Source organism: Neophocaena asiaeorientalis, unplaced genomic scaffold (assembly GCF_003031525.2).
Source record: "Neophocaena asiaeorientalis asiaeorientalis breed wild unplaced genomic scaffold, Neophocaena_asiaeorientalis_V1.1 scaffold114, whole genome shotgun sequence".
NCBI lineage: Eukaryota > Metazoa > Chordata > Mammalia > Artiodactyla > Phocoenidae > Neophocaena > Neophocaena asiaeorientalis.
Genome location: NW_020173116.1, coordinates 6,835,567 through 6,856,536, shown reverse-complemented (window position 1 = coordinate 6,856,536; position 20,970 = coordinate 6,835,567). Strand labels below are relative to the sequence as shown.

Sequence of the window (20,970 nt, the reverse complement as noted above, 5' to 3'; positions counted from 1 at the left end):
AGCTATAAATGTAAACAAGTACACTTATTTTAAACACTACAGCATCATAAAAAAATTAGAATCACTGTCACTCTCATTCCTCAAGAGCTTAAAATTCTGTTACACATAAAAACCTCGATTATTTTACTAAAGACAGACATAAGGGAAAACTTCCCCTTTGACACGTTAGAAAGCTGTATCTTTCAACTGACATACATTGCGAATATAAGAAATTCCAAGTTCAAATAATATTCCAAGATCTGGAGAAGAAGAATTGGACCTGATGAAACAGTCACCATCGAGCAAGCAGGGCAAGATGCCAGTAACCTGAAATGACAGCAAAAACGAAAATTACTAATAAACATGAAAAATGGTTGGAGGATAAACAATGAGGTCCTACTGATAGCACAGGGAACTATATTCGATATCCTGTCATAAACCATAATGCAAAAGACTATGAAAAAGAATGTATATATGTGTAACTGAATCACTTTGCTGTACAGCAGACATTAACATAACATTGGAAATCAACTACACTTCAATAAAATAAATTTTTTAAAAATGGAGGGAAGGTTCAGCTCTATTCATCTATAAATGGTTTATGCCGCTGCATCGTAATAAAGGTCTTTTAAAGGAAACAAAAAGCAGATGGACTGGACTCATCTATACCAATGATTTGAAATTTTAAAATGTAATTTTTGTGTTGAAGAAAACTACCTTTACGTTCACTTACTCTATGCTTAGAGCAGAGGCTAATGTGAAACAAGCACCATACCAAGGTCTTCAGAGGTATCACAAAAACAGTTTGGTAAGATTTTTTTGGCGGGGGGCTGTGCCACGCGGCACGCGGGATCCTAGTTTCCCGACCAGGGATCGAACCCGTGCCCCTTGCAGTGGAGGTGCGGGGTCCTAACCACTGGACTACCAGGAAATTCCCTGAGAAGATATTTATATTTATATTAACCGCTGTCCTTTGGAAACAGAACTAAAATTGCAGACTGCACACACACTTGCTCAACTTTCCTCAGGCATGCCTTGGAAATTTTCCTTTCCTTCCCTTCTGCCCTTTCCATTCCCCCTCCCTAGACAACTACATCCCTCTTCCTTGCCTATAAAATCCTACCCATCCTTCAAAGTTTAGTCTCTCTTCTATAAAACCTTCCCTGAGTCTAAGGACTAGAATTAATTTCACCCTCCTCTGTGCTTCCACAGCACTTGGATCCCCAAGTGCTGCCTGTGTGACATTACATTCTGCCTACGTGACAGTTATCAACAGCACCCACTCCTTAGAGCGACCCCAAGGATTAGATGAGAAAATGCACATCACGGCCTACCTCAGCGCCTGGCACGCAGTCAGAGCTCCATAAATAGAGGATATTGGTGTTTTATGTGTCTTCTCTACTAACGTGTAAGCTCCCACAGTACCTAGGAAGAATGCCTCACACCTAAGGACGCTTAATTTCATTCAACAAAGCAACATACACATATTATTTATCCCTCCAAACAGTTCATCTTTATATCCAGGAAAACCTTGGAAAATTCTGCCCTAACCACTTCACATGCACAGAGACGCACTATCAGAACTGTGAAGTACTGTGTCAAAAGGAAGCGGGAGGGGGACTTCCCTGGCCGTCCAGTGGTTAGGGCTCCGCGCTTCCACTGCAGAGGGCGCGGGTTTGATCCCTGGTCGGGGAACTAAGATCCCGCACTCTGCGCGGGGCGGCCAAAACATAGAAAAAATAAAATAAAAGGAAATTAACACAAAAAAGAGTAGAACAATTATACTGTTACAATTTTTAAAAATGTAAGCAGTAGCATGCTTAGAAGATCAAACTGGACTTGTAGGAGTCGCGTGGTAGACAAGTGTGGACACGCACAGCCCACAGGCGAGGTGGCCGGGCCTCCCCCACATGCTGTGTCCTCTCAGTGAACCTCTATCTTGCTGTAAGATCTTCTGATGCAATAGGAGAAGGTTAATGAAGGGTTCTCAGGGGCAGTGACATAAAGGAGTTAGTTGTGGGAGGGAAGTAATGAAACTCTGGAGGTAGAAAACAAGTAAAGTAAATAGAACTATAGAAAATTAATGTTATTAAAAGAACATAAAGATGTCTTCGTCTCCACTGGCATCTATGTGGCACTGACTCGGTGCTTTCAAGTCACTTAACCTCATTCCAGCCTTTGTTTGTCCCAGTCTTGACAGCCCCTGGGTGTAATGACCAGTTCCCTAGGCGTCACCCTTGATTTTTATCTGAAGAAAGCACAGCTCTCATGAGTACAGCTGGAGACTGCATTTCTGAAAAACATTTCCTAAGTTTTCTCTTTCTGTTTTCATTTTTCATCAGAGGGAATTTTCTAGAATAAACTTTGTGATCCATTGAATGAGATGATTCATAGGCATTATAACTTTGGTGAGTCGGAAACATGAGTAATTGTTATCAAAGTCCTCAAAGAACATTAATCTAAAGATTCAAATCTGGCCCCATATATTCTATGTTAAATGCAGATACATTATTTCAGGAATACACTTTGACAATCTTGCCTTATAAATTAATCATATAATACTTATCAGGTAAAAGAAGTTCATGTTTCATTCCATTCTGCTTACTTCCATTCACAAGTAAGCAGATTACTTACCTGGGGAGAAAAGGTCCATGTTTTGGGTTTCTTAGGTTGCCATGTGGCCCTGACGGTATGAATGTTGCTCAGAACCTGAAATGAGATTTTCCCATTTGAAATCATATTGTAGAAAGCTCTTTGAGACATTATCACTTCCAGGTCCCAAACAGTTAACAGTTGGGCAGAGGGAGAGGGGGATATTTCATTTCTTACTTTGTGTAACTCTGTAATTCTTTTTTCTTTTTACCTCAAATATTATACATACACAACATTTAAAATGATTAACAAAAAAACAAGTGTTACAGCACTTATAGCACAACGGAAGAACTGATAAATGAATTCAGACTCAGGTCTTTGCACTAGTGATAAACTGTATTAAGTGAAATACTTAATATATGAGATAGATTAACCAGAAAATTCAGAGAAATTTTAGGTATGAACGACCTTTTAAGAAATATGACCCACAAGAGCATTTTATGTGCAATCCATTACCCTGCCATCAAGACAGACACTGCTACCAGCTCAGATACACAGTTACAGTTTTCTTCAAGATCCCTAGGCCCATAAAGTATATTTTTCCTGGAATTTAATCTCTTATAAAATGCTATTGCAAGAAGTTAGCCCTATAATATATACAAATCAATAGAATACAAAAGGAGCAAAAACTGTAAAAAAAAAAAAAAAAGAGTTCAAATTCTATAAAGTTATGGCCAAAACTGACATTTTCCAGAAGAATAGATAATATACAATTTTTATTTTAGATAAAAATATTTTAGTTTAGCATTTCTAAAGCTAAGCTTTAAAAATAATGAGAAATCATCCTGAACGTGTCCTATGAGGTCAAATTCAATTCACTGCCCTCTGTGTTGCTATCGGTAAGCAACTAGGAGGATCTTATGGGCAGCTAAGTTGTTTTCCACAGAAAAAGTCTCCATTTCCTTCCACAACTAATATAAATGAATTTATTTAAACCCTTTCTAAAATGATATATATTCTCAGACTGGGCTCTTGGAGTACAAACTCCTTTTGATTACTATCTGGTGTCTAAGACTGCATTTTATTTATTCCAAGGTCCTTCTTGGTTTTTCAAGAAGTGTTCCCCACTTCTAATATCTAAGAAGTCCTTTGCAATCATTGAAATTGAGATCTCATACTATCTCTGCTTTTATCTTCTCAACTTGGAGAATGCTGATTTTGATTGAGGAATAACTTCTTCTGCTTGATAATTTTACATCCTTCTTGAGTTACTGACTGAGAGCTAAAAAGGACTTAGTCCAAACATCTCATTATACATTTGAGAAAACTGCCTCGAGAGAGGGTGAATGACTGGCTCAGGGCATAAGGATGAAATAATCCAGGATTCAAAATTTTAGAGATTTTTCCACTTAGCAAACTGCATCAAGAATGCATAAGTGGGGGCTTCCCTGGTGGCGCAGTGGCTGAGAATCCACCTGTCGATGCAGGGGATGCAGGTTTGTGCCCCGGTCTGGGAAGATCCCACATGCCGCGGAGCGGCTGGGCCCATGAGCCATGGCCGCTGGGCCTGCGCGTCCAGATCCTGTGCTCCGCAACAGGAGAGGCCACAACAGTGAGAGGCCCACGTACAGAAAAAAAAAAAAAAAAAAGAATGCATAAGGGGGACTTCCCTGGTGGTCCAGTGGTTAAGACTCCACGCTCCCAATTCAGGGGGCCCGGGTTCGGTCCCTTGTCAGAGAACTAGACCCTGCATGCCACAACTAAATATTCCGCATGCTGCAACTAAAAGACCCCGCGTGCCACAACGAAGATCCTGGGTGCCGCAACTAAGACCCGGCACAGCCAAATAAATATTTAAAAAACAAACAGACAGAAGAATGCATAAGGACTTCTGCTCAAGATGAATTTATGCTTCAACACAGCTGCTCTGCTCCAAACATAAAGCAGAGGAGATATTTAAGACAATTAGAAAGCAGGGAGGGTAAGGAGGTTTAAAGGGAGGTAAGGGAGGTACATGTCACTTCAACTGGAATGTTGACACTAGCCAACCGTGGGAAGTTATGTAGGTATAAAGTCATACCAAAACCTGTACAAAGAGATCCACTCAACAACACGGCAGAATGGAGTTCTAAAAAATGTTCAGGTAACACATAGGAAGACAGAAAAAAATAAAACAGGGGAATGAAAAAGAGGGAACAAAGAGAAGAAATAAAACAGCAGACTCAAGAGTTAAAGATGCCCCTCCAGGACCTGCCTGCTTTGGGATGCTTTTCATACATTACCCAGAATTTACAGTTCTCATCACTGGGCAAGTTATTTGGAGAGGAGCTTACTCAGTCATTATTGGAAGTAGTGTCTCATTAACTAGTTCGAGTAATAATGCTTTTTATTTGTAACGTGGCTTAGGCTTATTAAAGAAGTATTCTTGGGCTTCCCTGGTGGCGCAGTGGCTGAGAGTCCGCCTGCCGATGCAGGGGACACAGGTTTGTGCCCCGGTCCGGGAGGATCCCACATGCCGCGGAGCGGCTGGGCCCGTGAGCCATGGCCGCTGAGCCTGCGTGTCCGGAGCCTGTGCTCCGCAACGGGAGAGGCCACAACAGTGAGAGGCCCGCGTACCGCAAAAAAAAAAAAAAGTATTCTTAAGTAGATAGCATGAGTATGTAGCTATTAAATATGTTCTCTAACTCCTCAATTTGGAAAATTTGGCAAACTTTTTTCATAAACTAACTTCTATTATTTTATATAAAATAACTTCTACTATTTTGATATATTATTCAAAATAAAATTCTAATCTTTGTTTTATGTTGTCACATATGAGAACAACGAGAGGTACAGCAAAAAGTGTGGAACCAGATCTGGGAAAAAGAAGGCAATTCATCTTTTCTTGGTCACTGGCGACACCTACCGGCTCCTTTTTGGCAGTGATCTTGTGCAGAGCACGTAGAAGGAAGGAAAGATCCTTATTTACCCCCAGTGCAGATGAACGAAAGGCACTTTTCCTCATGCTGCGAGTTAGAAGTACACTCAGCAGAAGGAAAGATATCTGTCAGTGTTCTCTATCTCACTGCACGTCACCACTATCCACCCAGATGTGGAAGTCAAAGACCTAGTGTCATGCTTGGCGTCCCACTCTCCCTCACCTGCCACATCCAACCCACCACCAAACAAAGTGTGTTGGGTTTTGCCTCCTAAATATCCCTCCGGCCACAGCTCTCATCTCCACTTCCCTAATCTAAGGTACCATCGTCATCTCTCATCTGGTCAACTTATGATGTTCCATGTATCGGTCTAAGTGCTTTACTTACATTAACTCATTTAGTCCTCACATCGACCCTAAGGGATGCACATGAGACAAGACAGCAAGGTCGAGTCATTTGGTCAGCATCCCACACCCAGCTGGCGGAGCCAGGGTTAATTCCAGGCAAAATGGCTCCAGATCTCGTTCTTGAGGCAACACTTGCTGCCCTTTGACCACCACACTGTGACATAGACCCTGAGTGGTCTACTCAGATCCCTCTGACCCCCGCCCCCCTTCAATCCATCTCCAGAGAGGAGCCAGAAATCATCCCCGAACATACGTCTAAGTCATGTCCTACCTCTAATGACTTTCCCCGCTTTTAGGGTAAAGACAAAACTCCCTACATCATGGCTTACAACATTTTACGCTGTATCTCCTGCTTCATCCCGTCCTACACTTCCTCTTGCTGCCCCCACTCAGCCCCCTGGCTCCCCTTCCCAAGTCCTTTCCTGCCAGGGCCCTGGCCTGTGCTGCTCCTTCAGCCAGGTACACACTCCCCTTGTCCCCTTTTCTCTTCATCTCCTTATGGCCTGTTCACCCCTCAGATCTCAAGGCAAGCATCACCCTCTCAGGAGGTAGAATATGAAATTGAGATTTTTTTTTTAACATCTTTATTGGAGTATAATTGCTTTACAATGGTGTGTTAGTTTCTGCTTTATAGCAAAGTGAATCAGCTCTACATATACATATGTTCCCATATCTCTTCCCTCTTGCGTCTCCCTCCCTCCCACCCTCCCTGTCCCACCCCTCTAGGTGGTCACAAAGCACCGAGCTGATCTCCCTGTGCTATGCAGCTGCTTCCCACTAGCTAGCTATTTTACGTTTGGTAGTGTATATATGTCCATGCCACTCTCTCACTTTGTCACAGCTTACCCGTGCCCCTCCCCATAACAGAATTCTTTTCTGGTGCTACAAATTTCCCTCTAAGCAATGCTTTCGCTAACATCCCACAAATATTAGGCTGCATTTTCATTTTTTTGCTCAGTTCAAAATATTTCCTAATTTCCCTTGAAATTTTCTTTTAACCCATTGATTCTTGAGAAATCTGTCGTTTAATTTCTAAGTATTTAAGGATTTTTCCAGTTATCTTTCTGTTTCTGATTTCTAATTCAATCACATGTGATCAAAGACCATACATTGTATGATTTCAATTCTTCTAAATCTGCTCAGGACCATCTATTTTGCTGAATGTTCCATACGCACTAAAAAGAATGTGTACTTTCCTCTTTGGGGGTGAACTGCTGTACAAATGTTGACTAGACCCAGTTTGTTCATGGGGTTATTCTGTTCTCTTATATTCTTACTAATCTTCTGTCTACTTGTCCTACAGCACTGTAGAGAGAAGTATTAAAGTCTCCAATTATGACTGTGGCTTTGCCCATTTCTCCTTTCAGTTCGATCCATTTTTACTGCATGTATTTTGAAGCTCTGATGTTAGGTGTATATACATTTAGGATTGTTACATCTTCTTGGTGAATTGTCCATTTTATCATGTAATGTACCACTTTATTCCCGGTAATTTTCCTTCTTCTGAAGTATACTTTGTCTGATATTAATATGTTTTGAATGGTGTATCTTTTTCCATCCTTCTACTTCTAACCTGCCTACATTATTATGTTTAAGGTGGTTTCTTAAGCATAGCCTATGGTTGGCTCTCTCTCATTCTGGTTTTAATTTGCATTTCCTGGATGACTTATTATATGTTGTGTATCTTTTTATAGACCCATTGGTTTGTCATATTTTCTTTCTTTTTTTTTAAACATTTGTACTATACTGTTTTTAAAATTAATTTTTGGCTGCACTGGGTCTTTGTTGCTACGTGCGGGCTTTCTCTAGTTATGGCGAGCAGGAGCTACTCTCCGTTGCAGCGCGGGCTTCTCACTGTGGTGGCTTCTCTTGTTGCAGAGCATGGGCTCTAGGCACGCGGGCTTCAGTAATTGTGGTGTGCAGGCTCAGTAGCTGTGGCTCGCGGGCTCTAGAGCGCAGGCTCATAGTTGTGGCACACGGGCTTAGTTGCTCCGACGCATGTGGGATCTTCCCGGACCAGGGCTTGAACCCACGTCCCCTGCATTGGCAGGCGGATTCTTAACCACTGCGCCACCAGGGAAGCCCCCATATTTTCTTTAAGTGCCTGTTCAAGTCTTTTGTCAATTAAAAAAACCTGAGTTATCTTTTTTATTTCTTGGATATCCTTGAATCGTTCCTGACCGTAGGGGAAAAGTATGCAATATTTCACATTAAGTATGATGATGCTAGTAGCTTTGCTTTAGCTTTCTCTTGTTGCCCTTTACCAATTTGAAGTTCCCTTCTGTTCTTAGTTTGGTGAGAACTTTTTAAAAATCATAAATGGGTGTTAAAGTTTGTCAACTGCTTTTTCCGCATCTATTGAGATCATCAAGTGATTTTTGTTCTTCGGTTCTGTTAATATGGCAAATTACAATAATCTATTTTCAAATGTTAAATATTGGTTACACAGGTGTGTACATTTGAATTCCTGGAATAAACCCCAATTAGTCATGATATACTGTCCTTTTTTATACATGGCTAGATTCAATTTGCTAATATTTTGTTTAGGATTTTAGTTTATATATTCATGAGGAATACTGGTCGTGTAATTTTTCTTTTTTGTAATGTCTCGTCATATTTTGGTATCATGTTTTTCCTGGCCTCGTGAAATGAGATGGGAGGCATTTCCTCTTTATCTATTCTTTGGAAGTTTGTGTACTATTCGTATTATTTCTTCCTTAAATGTTTGGAGGAATCCACCAGTGAAACCATCTGGGTCTGGAGTTTTCTTTATTGGAAGATTTTTAATTACTGTTTCAATTTCTTTAACAGGGGTCACTCAAAGCGTTCTACTTCTTCTTGTGTCAGTTTCATTAAGTTATGGTTTTCAAAGAATTTACCTGTTTATTGATGTTATCAAATTTACTGCCATAAAGTCGCTTACAACATCCCCTGCTTATCCCTTTAATGTGTGCAGGATCTGTGCTGAGGTCTCCATTTTCATGTCAGATGGTGATCATGTAACCAAGCAGGACCCTATGAGGCCTTCCCAGAAAAGAGCCCCACCCCTGTCCTCCACCTGCCTTTTGTCTGTAGAAAAACGTCAGTCAAAGCATAAATTTAATCAGAGAAGTGAAAAAATGCAGAAAGAAAGGAAAACAGTCAAGCAAGACAAAATAATAATACTTTGGCCATTAAACAAAGTCAAGGACCTTTAGTTCTTCCTCAAGGGCTATAGATAATGTTCTGAGCCATGTCCTGCGAGCTGTTCTGTAGATACTGAAACCCCCTCCAGGTGGGAGAACTTAACTGTGTGCTGCCCACAAGCACGCAGACCCCAGACTGGTTGGAACCGGAAGGTTGATGATGCTGACTCCCAATTACCTCATCACCAGCCAGTAAGAAGAATGTCCATGAGCCGACTACGCTCTGCTCCTTGAGCACCGTAACGCCTTCACCACCTGCTCCAGGGTGGGACACACAGCTCTGAGGGCATTAGCCTGCTGTGGCCCCCTTTGCCTGGCAAAGCAATAAAGCTCTTCTTTTCTACTTCACCCAAAACTCTGTTTCCATGTCTCTATCTGGCACCGGTGAGCAGAGGCAGAGTCTCGGCAGCAATCATTTGTTTTCTTTCTCTCTTTTAAAATTTCTTGATCGGTCTTACTAGGCACCTCTCAATTTTATTAATCTTTTCAAAGAATAAACTTTGCCTTTTCTGACTTTCTCTTGTCTTCTATTTCATTAATTTCTACTCTTTATTATTTCCTCCATTCTACTTCCTTTGGGATTGACTCACTCTTCCTTTTCTATGCTCTTGAGTTCGAGCTTAGATCACTGATTTAAAAATCTTTCTTCTTGTCTAGTGTATGTAATTAAAGTCATAAAGCTCCATCCATGCACTGTTTCATCTGTATCTCATAAATCAATTGATTAAGAGTTATTCAAATTTTTTGGTACTGGGTAAAAAATATTCTCTTAGGAATCAGAGAGGCACAGAATGGAAAAGGACACAAGGCAACTTTGTCAGGTTATGGTAATGCTCCATATGTTGCCTAGGATGTTGGTTATACAGGTGTGTACACCTGTCAAAAATGCAATACTCTAACCTTCAAACCTGAACCATATACAATACTAGAAGATAGGCATCAGTACCTTTTTGTAAGTGAAAAATCTAAGGCTCAGAGGCGTTAACTGTGACGTATAAATATCACACACTTAGCAACTGAAAGAGCCAGGAGTTAAGTCTGTGTCATCAGAACACATGTAGTTTGCACTCTACCACACATCATTTTATATAGATACTTATACACACACACACACAGACACACACACACACACACACACACACACACACGGAGAGAGAGAGAGGTTGAGAGGGAGAAAGAGACAGACAGACCCTGTGCAGTACGCGGTTAATATGTGGCATTAACATACGGTGGGAACCGGTTTAACTCCTCAGCAAGCTCACCTTATTGCCGTCAAACAGACAGAAGCGCACGTGTCTGCTCAGAACCTGGATGCTCACTCCTGGGAGAGGAATCATCTTACAGCTCCAGAGGGTCAGAATCAAGGAAACACGACTTGGTCTTGACCTAATCTGAGAGAAAAATTAGTAATGAGGAAGGTTTACTTTTATGACTTATAAAACCAATTCATTTTCAAAGCACCTTTTGTAAATGCTTAAGAAAATGCATATAGAATAAAAAAGAACAAAAGAATAAATTTTGCACACAACATACACACACAAGAAAAGTTGCAATAGTCTGTTTAATTTAACCCAAAACTTCAGTTAAAATTTTCATAAATATTTATATTTAAAATATTTGCTTTGGGGACTTCCCTGGTGGTCCAGCGGTAAAGAATCCACCTTACAATGCAGGGGACGTGGGTTTGATCCCTGGTCAGGGAACTAAGATCCCACATGCCGCAGGGCAACTAAGCCTGCGCGCCACAGCTACTGAGCTTGCGCGCCTCAGCAAGAGAGCTTGCGGGCCACAAACTACAGAGCCCACACGCTCTGGATCCCGCATGCCACAACTAGAGAAGAGAAAACTCGCACGCCACAACTGGAGAGAGGCCCAAGTGCCGCAACGAACCTCCTGCGTGCCACAACTAAGACCTGACACAGCCAAAAATAAATAAATAATAAATAAATCTTTTTAAAAATTTTGCATTTTTTGGTTAAATACACAAAAATTGTGATGAAAAGAATAGTCAGTACAATCAAGGAAAAAGAATGACCTGACCATGGAATCAACTGTATTCCAGGTTCGTTCTTACAGTTCCTTCTTACACAAGGCAGGTCCGCATAGAAGGTCACCCCAGCATAGTGACCAGTGACACCTGGCGTTAATATTATCCAGCTAGCTCCTCCTTGTTTCAATTCCAAGCATTTATCTACATTATTCCCTGGCTTCTAATATAGATGTTTTGACAGAGAGAACGCACTGACCATTGGATGTAGTTATTCAGTTCTACTTCACGAGATAATTCAGAATGTCAATTAAAAAAAACTGGCATTCTAGTTTTTTTTTTATTTAAGAACATCTTCAATTCTTAACATTCTGCTTTACGGTCCTGGGCCTTTCCATTTAAATAACATATCACTGAAAAAAATCAGACAATGTTTAACAGTTTGTCACCTTTTCCATTAAAAAATGAGAGCTGACAATTGAGCTCTCTGGGTACAAGTTCACGAAATTAAATGCTATTTATTCAGTACTAGTATACTACAAACACCAAATATAACATATCTGTAAACTTGCAATAGGAGATATTTAATGCTAAAAAGATTCCAGGCATGCTCGGGTTGAGAAGGAAAAGAGTACGAAAATTCTGCACCACCCCTTCCCACAAAACCTGGCCACACTGGGTTCTCTTATTCTTCCCTGAGGCTCTGGGGGAGCAAGGGAGAAAAGGCAGAAGGTAAACAGGAAGGGGAGTGAGGGGCTCAAATGCAGTTTATATCTTCTAAGGAGGAGAAGAGGAGAATTAAACGTCAAGAGCATTTCCTACTTCAAATAAGGGGGATACCAGTAATCCTCCACCCCAAGCTCCCCACAAAATATAATCAGAAAGTACTGCCAAATTCCTCATTCTTATTTAATTAAAATAATATTACTACTGCCACTAATAAAAATGATACTGGCTAACATTTACTAAGTTATCATCATGGGTCAGGCACTGTTCTAAGCCCTTCACACATTCAGTGCAATTCTCATAATAACCCTATGTTGGAAGTATTACTACTATTTTTCCCCTTTTACAGATGAAAAAATTGAGGCAAAGAATGATTAAGATTGATACCTAGTATTATTTCCTTTGTAACAATGGGAGAAGAGAGCAGTGGAGAAGAGAAACAAGATAACGTCAAGGTAACAGACCCAAGTTCTGTCTCAGCCATGAAACTGTCACTAAGTGTTTCAAAATTACAATGCGGAGACAATTTTTTTCTGTTTTTTTATAATGCATTAATCAATTTACGTTACCTGTATATTTGCAACCATGACAAAATCTGGAAAATTTATAATTTTACTGACAGTAACCATACTTACAGAGCCCGTTTTAGCATCCCACATTAGATCTTTGAAGGCCAGTTGTGAAGTAGTGAGCTCTGGTTGTAAGAAGTAACTTGCTCGAAATTGATTCCCTGCAAAAATAATTGTTCCTTTATTTTCTTACAAAGAACGAATGAAATTCAAAACCCCAAATTCATGATGTTATGGTACAAACTTAGGAAACAGACATCGAAAATGCCAAGCTGTTTACTAGAAACTTGCTTCCTAAGACAGACATACCAACAGAGATAAGAACAACAGCAGGAAATGTAAGGATAGAAGCACATGAGAGCTGATCTTAAAGTGGCTTTAGGAAAGATCTTAAAGACTTTTAGGCCAGTAACATGCCCCATGATGAAGATGATCCATTCAAATATTTTTGTAAAATGCAGAAAACCTGTGAACACTTTTTAGATATTTTAGAAAAAGTATATAATCATTAATTTTACTTCTTAACACAAAAGCATTTTAAAACTGTTCTTCCATACTCGTGTCATGACGAATACCTATTACAAAATCATTTACTCACCCAAGAACTCATTTTTGAGTTCCTACTCTGCCAGGTGCTATGCTGGGAGCTGGAAACATAAATGTGAATCAGAGAAATATGGCCCCTGCCCTCATTAGCTTACACTTCAGTGGGGGAAACTGTTACAAAAAATAAGTAGACAAAAGACAAAATAATTATAAGCTGACTTAGACTTATAAAGGGTGCTCAAGTGAATGGGAGTAGGAGGGCCTACATGGAAGGTGTCTCTGGGAATGTACCCTGAGACCCAAAGCATGAGAAGCGGGGAATTCCCTGGCGGTCCAGTGGTTAGGACTCTACAAGGGCCCGGGTTTGACCCCTGGTCGGGGAACTAAGATCCTGCAAGCTGTACAGCACAGCCCAAAATAATAATAATAATAAATAAATAAATAAAAAGAGATTTATAATAAAAAACAAAAATAAAACAAAGCATGCGAAGGAGCTGGGTGTTCAGGGAGGGCTGAGAAGAGCCTCCCGACAGAGAAGCCTCAAAGCAGCCCCTCCACAGATAACTCAGCAGCTCAGGATATACAGGGGAGCCTCCCCACAACATTATTCCTCTTTAAAATGAGCTTATGAACAAATGTTGCCAAGTACAGGGCAATCCAAGAATGAATAAGGAAACAGAAACAGCGAATAGGGAAAACTCTTTGGAAAAGTCTCACTGTGAGGAAAAGCAGAGAAAGGGAGGCTTCATCCAGAATGGGACAGGGTTGCGGGGAGCTGGTCCGTAAAGGTGGGAGGTTTTAGGTTTGCTAGGACTACTGATGAGGGAATCAGCCAGTGGGGCAGGGGAGAGCAGGCTGAAGATACAGGAAAGGGTTGATCAAAGAGTCGTGCTTTTGAAATAATGGAAGGGGGCTTGGCCTCTGACAGGATCAGGGCTCCTTCCTCCTTCACAAGCAAGATGAAGGAAAAGATGAGTGTCCAAGAGATGTGAGATGTTACAACTTTTTCAATGACTTGCTTTGGCTGTGCCAGAAAAATTAGATGTAAACCGTGACCGCTTAACTAAAAGTCTGTGGTGGCTGATGGACACCTGTTACCTTCCTCCAGAAGCTGGAAGAGGGTGGAAGGCCTGAACCCGGCAGGAATAGCTCCCATCGTGGTCAGTAGGTCAACGGTGTTAGTCTGCTGAAGAGAGTAAAACAAAAATTTGCTTTGGTTTCATTCATGTTTCCTCACCTCTAGGATACTCTCTCTTTATCACTGTAGCAACTACAACCCCCGAAAGAAAAATACAAATGTACAGACTTTAGCGGAAGAATATAGCAATTTAACCCCCAATTCCTGAGAAGACGCCATTGCTGAATCCTGGCCTTTCCTGAGGACCTAAGCCCCATGCAGTGCCCAGGGGGCTGAGCTCTGTGCTCCAGACCTGCTGCTTCCTGCATGGCCCCCATCAAAATGGCCTGTCCTGCTCCACAAAGTACTGCCCTGTCACAGATGAGTTGATATCGTAAACTGATATGCACTGAAGAATTAATGGCTTTTTTGTACACTATATGTACATACACACACTCACACACACACACACACACACACACACGTGCATGTCCAAGTAAGTGATACGTAGGGTAAAAAAGGCAGAAAGGATATATTTACTAAATGGTTAGTGATGATTACTTATGGAAGGAGTGGATTTTCATTTTGTTATGCAACTTTTTAAATGATAGGATTATTGATAGTTTCTTACTTTTTCTTTTTTTTTTTTGGTTGCACCCCGTGGCATGTCTTAGTTCCCCGACCAGGGATCAAACCCATGCCCCCTACATTGGAAGTGCGGAGTCTCAACCACTGGACCACCAGGGAAGTCCCAAGTTTCTTACTTTTTTGAGCTTTTTGGAATTTTTTAATATTAACAAAATTTAACAACTGTCTTTACCCAAATGATAGAAAATTCAAGCAGAGTCAATGAGAGACATTTCCAAGCCCTCACAGGCATAGGCTTACTAAACCAGAAATATGTTTTAATGCTCTGTGCATTCCATGCTCTGTATCCTGCTTAAGATCCAATGCTTTCATTTAAAGTTTCCATCCTGTTTTGAATCTGAACTCTTATCAGAGCTATTACGTAACAAAACGAGACATCATTAATAAGACAGGAGATACCAACCTCTGAGATGGTTTTTCGGACAGCACTCCAATGAGAATCGGTTCTAGGGAGAAATGGTAGCTAGGTGAGTGTGCAGAAAGTTTATGCCTATGCACTCAATTAGGGAAGTTCATTAATCAAAGAACAAAGTATATAATTGTAACTTCTCAAAACCTGAAAGAGTCTACCCGAAACTAAGCATAGTATCACGTGCCAACAATAATCACAAGTTAAAGTTGTAATGGTCTTAAGCAAACAGTAATGTGAAAAGCCCTGCTCCCAAACTATAAGCTGTTTCCGTTTCAAGAAATTCTTGAATTACGTATAATAGTAAAAATAAACAAATAAAATGTTTCCTAAACCTACTTTGATGTCCCCTCACACCTTTTTACCTTTGTTTAACTTCTGCTCCTTCTGCCGTTTCATCCCCTACCTCTACATCTTCTTCACTGCCTTCTTCACTAGACTCCGGGCCTTCTTCTTTATGATAGGGCTGAAAAATTATTGAAATATGAAGCACTTTTTACCTAATGCAAAAATCAACCAATAAACGTACTTTCAGAAAGGCTCAAGTGTAGATAGGGATTTAGTATATGATGGGCATATAAAAAAATCAGTGGAAAAAGATTTCAATACGTGGTTGATAACGTCACTATATGAAAAAATTACAATGACAGAGGCAGAGAACAAGTTTAATAAAAATAAATGCCAGATGGGACTTATTCAAATGAAAAGAAAAGACAAAAAAGCAAAAAGAACTATAGAAGTGTTAGAAGAAAATAATCTTTTTTTTTTTTCTTTTTTTTGGCCACGCCACATGGCATGTGGATCTTAGTTCCCAAACCAGGGATCAAACCTGCGCGCCCTGCAGTGGAAGTGTGGAGTCTTAACCACTGGACCTCCAGGGAAGTCCCCGAAGAAAATAATCTTGAGATTCGAAAGCCCTTTCCAGTCATGATACCAAAACCATGTAACTTTGATTTAACTACATAAAAAATAAAACATGGCTGAAAGTCAACAAAGAAGATATCTGCCACAAGTTTCTAAGGGTTGATATCCTTATCATCAAGATATGACAAAAACTCTTATAAATCAATACAATTTTCAAAAATCCCTTACAAAAATGAACTGAAAAGGCAATTTACAAAGAAGAAATAGAAATGGTCATAAAGCAAATGAAATCATGCTCAACCTCACTAGCTGTACAATAAATGCAAATAAAAAACAATAATGAGCCTTTTGGGTTTTTTTGGTCTATCACACTGGCAAAAAGATTGATGACAACCATCACTGGCAAATGTGTAGACAAACAAGCACTCTCGGCTGCTGGAGATGGGAGTCCAAATAGGCATAACTTTCCTAAAAGGAAAAATGGCAAATTCAATCAAAATACAAAGGTGTAAACCCTTTGCACCAGCAATGAGCATTCAGGAATTTATTTAAGGGGAATAACCAGACAGTCTACAAGGTATATGTACAGACTGATCACAACACAGGGTCTTCTTTTCTAACAGAATCCCTGAATATAGCAATGAATCAGCTAAAAGACTACATTTTCCAAGCCCTCCTTGCAGGTAGGTGTTGTCAAGAAACTAAATTCTGGCCAAGGAGATATAACTGGAAGTTTTTTGTTTAACTTCCAAGAAACCTTTAAAAGACTGCAACTCAGGCCTTTTGACTTCTTCTTCCCCTTTCCTCTTTCACTGCTTGGAATTGTTAATAACGAAAGATCTAGCAGTCAACCTAAGCTAAAGAGATAACAACCCTAGGAAGAGCTGCTCGCACCTACCCACAGGGTAAAATATTAGATAGGGCCCTACCATTCCTTGACTGCCCATCTCCACACTTCCTCCACACACAAGAGAAATATGCTTCTACCTTATTTAGGCCACTATTTTGGAGCTCTTCTGTAACTCATAGCGGAAGCTAATCTTACCTTCTTTGCAATGTCATTTATAGTTATTATAGGTTGGAAACCTAAATGTCCATCTAAATGAGACTGGAATACTATGCTACCATTGAAACAGATGACCCAGAACTGAGCTGGGCAATAGGGCAAGGCACTCACCACCTGTGCCTACTGACACTTGAAATGTGACCAGTCGAAACTGAGATGTGCTATTTAAGTGTAAAATACACACTAGAATTTGAAGACTTAGCGTTAAAAAAAAAGAAAGGATTTTAAAATATTGATTATACGTTGAAATGAGATAATATGTTTGATATATTGGATAAAATAAATTATTAAAAATAATGTCACCAGGCTTCCCTGGTGGTGCAGTGGTTAAGAATCCGTCTGCCAATGCAGGCGACATGGGTTTGATCCCTGGTCCAGGAAGATCCCACATACCGCGGAGCAACTAAGCCCGTGTGCCACAACTACTGAAGCCTGCGTGCCTAGAGCCTGTGCTCCGCAACAAGAGAAGCCACTGCAACGAGAAGCCCGCACACCGCAATGAAGAGTAGCCCCACTCGCCACAACTAAAGAAAGCCCGCGCGCAGCAATGAAGATCCAACACAGCCAAAAATAAACAAATTAACTAAAAAAAAAATTAATAAAGTCACCTGTTTCCCTTTACTTTTAAAAAATGTGTGTGGTATAATAAAAATACATATTTGGTCTTTATGCCAGTCCTTGGCACAGAGTTCCTAAAACTCTTAGAATTTCCTGAGTGACAGGAGTGTCTTTTGTTATTCATAACAAGCCCCTTTCAAACACACTTGAGTTTATGCTCATGAGGTCATGGCTTGGGGAGGGGTGGGTGCTGGTGGCCAGAGGAACCAGTGATTAGAAGGTGGAAACTTTTAGTGCCCCCCACCCCCTCACCTTCAGGGAGGGAAAAGGAGCTAGAGATTGAATTTAATCACTGACGGCCAATGAGTCGATCAACCATGTCTATGTAATAAAACCTCCCCAAAATCCCTAAAAGACAGGGTTTAGGGAGCTTCTGGGTTGGCCATCACTTGAAGTGCTGGCAGGGTGGTTCCAGGAGCACATGGAAGAACCAGGTCCCACTCCCTCCCTCTCCCAATACCTTGCCCTGTGCACCTCTTCCATTTGGCTGTTCCTGAACTATATCCTTTATAATGAACTGGGAAGCAAAAGTGAGGTGTTTCCTGAGATCTGTGGTCCCTCTAGCAAATTATTGAACCTGAGGAAAGGTGTGGGAACTTCCAAGTTTAGAGCCGGTCACACAGAAGCACAGCTAGCCCCGGGGACTTGTGACGGGCATCTGAAGTGGGGCAGTCTTACTGGACTGAGCCCTTACCTTGTGGAGGTCTGTGCTAACTCCAGGAGCTAGTGTCAGAATTGAACTGAATTGTTGGATACCTGGTTGGTTTCAAAGAATCAGTGTGGAAAAACAACATGTGTTTGGTGTCAGAAAAGAAACACACAGTTGCTGTTAGAAGTGGTGCAAAGAAAAACAAGACAGCTCAGTGTCGTTACTAGAAAATTTTAAACTACATTTGTGGTTTGCATCATATTTCTATTGGACAGCACTGATCTATATATATTGGCACAGAAAATGACCATGCTATATTATGAAATGTGAAAGAAATAGGCCATAAACATGCATATATAGTATGTCCACATCTTAGTAAAGGATCGTATATTTGTGGAAGTTAACACAAAGTTAACTGTGGTTTTGTTTCACAACAAATAATAAATACCTATTAACTTTTATGATCAACATTAATCCACAGAACATCTTCATTGTGGGATAACATTCTAGGGCTCAGCTACATAAGAGCACTTCACAGGTCTCCAGAACTATAATACACAGTATTTTTCCTATGCTCTGTCCCTCTAAAATTGAGGCGAATTCTATATCTTAAGTCATTCACTAGTCAATTGATCAAAGATTACATCTTAGTGTTTTCTTATAAATGAAAAAATGTCTTGAAGAAGAAAAAGGAAAGAATAAACAAAAAAGACTAACCTCCAAGTAAGTTCTGGGAATAAGACCTTTGTTTCCTTTGGCATTCTTAGCCATCCACCAACCATCAGGGTTTTTTTCAATTATAAGGAGAATTTCCCCTTTCTTAAAGAAAATAAAAGTAAAAATTTTTAAATTAAAATTTACCCCTAAATTCAGAATTATCAACATGAAAACTGTTTTCAAAAACAGAAGAGCGTCTACTCTTTTTACCATTTTACTACCAGGTAACTTTGATAACAGAATTTCGCCTGACTACCGCTTGTAAATCTTAATTATCACTTATTTTATTTAAACAGATTGAGTCTTTAAAAAGTTAATATCAGGAATATCTAATCCAGGAATACAGGTAGAGTTTTCTTACTACGTTAGGTACGAAAATTTATCCTTCAGTTAGCTTCCAGTCTGTTTCTACTACCTTAAATGTAAGGTCTCCGACTTGCTGAGCCGTAAAATCTCCAATAGCAACGTATTCTCCACTTGCGGCCTCTTCATCTTCTTCTTCTTCTTCTTCTTCTTCATCTTCTTCAGCAGAACTGTCATCGTCCTCTCCTTCAGTAAGCGCCGCAGTTCTGCAAAAAATAATTCTTTGACAAGGGTCACCTGAAATAACGTATAAGAACAGATCCAGATCGAGTACGAGTATAACTTCTACATATAGAACTGGCATATATTTGGAAGTGGCAAATAAAGGGAATAAAGGGAAAGTGCAACTAAGTTTCTACCATCTAGCAAAGAATATGTGACCGAGGAACTGAGAGTGATGAGGAGTTAATATATCTGAGGAACGTACGTGACCTGGTGAAGCACGTGCTGGACTGGAGGCCAAGAGACTCGCACTGAAATCTTGGATTCATCCATTCAGCAGACGGTGCTTGAGCATTATTGTACAGTGATTAGAGCACGGGCTCTGAGTTTAAGTTCTGGTTCTATCTCCTTCTCACTGAGTGCCCTCAGATAGGTTTCTTTTAATCTCCCCATTTCTCATTGGTAAAGTGGAGATAATAACAGAACCTGCTTCATAAGGTCATCATGAAGATGAGAGGAGTTACAAACTTGCAAAGTGTTTACAACAGTGTCTGCAGGCTTTCAATAAAAGTCGGCGATGAGGATGATGATGATGAAGATATATGTCAGGTTCCATGTCAGACACAGTAGATACAGAGAAAAACGAGACACAATTCCCTGTCCTCAAGGAGGACAATGAAACAATCTATCAGACGGATAAGTACTATGTAGTTCAACAGTTTACCTGCAGTAGAGGTAAACACAGGATACTAAGGAAGCACAGAAGAGACACCTAACCTCGACTGCATGGGTGGAGATCAGAAAGCCTTAGAATTAGGTCTTGAGGGATGAGTTGGAATTAATCAGGTAAAAGGGGAGTAGAAAGATAAGGAAGGGAGTGGAGAAAGGAGGCTCAAGCTCAGGGAACCTCAAGTAGCTCACGAGTGGTAGGACGAGGCTTGGGAGAAATAAGCAAGAGATAAGATTGAAAAGAGGTGAGCAGAACGCAGCCCATGTGAGCTTTACCTCTAAAGGTGTTCCTTAAAAATGAAGGAAGGGAAAGGCATGATCTGATCTGCACTTCAGGAAGTTGATCAGGCTGTCAACGTGGGCAAGAGATTGGAAGAAGGGCTAAAGGCAAAGATGGCTGTTAACAGTGAGACATGAAACAGTTTAAACTAAGAATTAGGGATGAAGAGAAAGGTGTTTGGGAAAGATACTGAGGAGGGAAGAGCGAGGAGCTAAAATACTAGCTTGGATAAGTCGTTAAGTCTCCCTGAGCTTTATTTATTCATTCAACATTCAGTATTTACTGGGCACCTACTGTGTGACAGACACTATGTGCTAGGGGTGTAACAGTGAACAAAATAGAGGTCTTTGCTGTCCTAACGCTTACATTAGAGAAGCTTATCTTAAAATGGGATAACAGGGGCTTCCCTGGTGGCACAGTGGTTAAGAATCTTCCTGCC

General features: G+C 40.5%; 1 protein-coding gene across 4 annotated transcripts in view; it reads right to left on the bottom strand.

Annotated features, from left to right (window-relative positions):
* NPHP1 (nephrocystin 1) overlaps positions 1 to 20,970 on the bottom strand; it is a 94,874-nt gene that overhangs the window by 55,637 nt on the left and 18,267 nt on the right. For 3 of the 4 annotated variants that reach the window (XM_024743957.1, XM_024743959.1, XM_024743960.1), the window contains exons 5-13: positions 19,413 to 19,566; positions 18,998 to 19,099; positions 15,449 to 15,549; positions 15,078 to 15,120; positions 14,008 to 14,095; positions 12,430 to 12,524; positions 10,344 to 10,472; positions 2,614 to 2,688; positions 196 to 306 (exon numbers count right to left, since the gene is read on the bottom strand). In XM_024743957.1, the coding sequence (XP_024599725.1) occupies positions 196 to 306; positions 2,614 to 2,688; positions 10,344 to 10,472; positions 12,430 to 12,524; positions 14,008 to 14,095; positions 15,078 to 15,120; positions 15,449 to 15,549; positions 18,998 to 19,099; positions 19,413 to 19,566 (898 nt within the window). The remainder of the gene's footprint in view (positions 1 to 195; positions 307 to 2,613; positions 2,689 to 10,343; positions 10,473 to 12,429; positions 12,525 to 14,007; positions 14,096 to 15,077; positions 15,121 to 15,448; positions 15,550 to 18,997; positions 19,100 to 19,412; positions 19,567 to 20,970) is intronic. The other variant, XM_024743958.1, reaches the window with a different exon arrangement.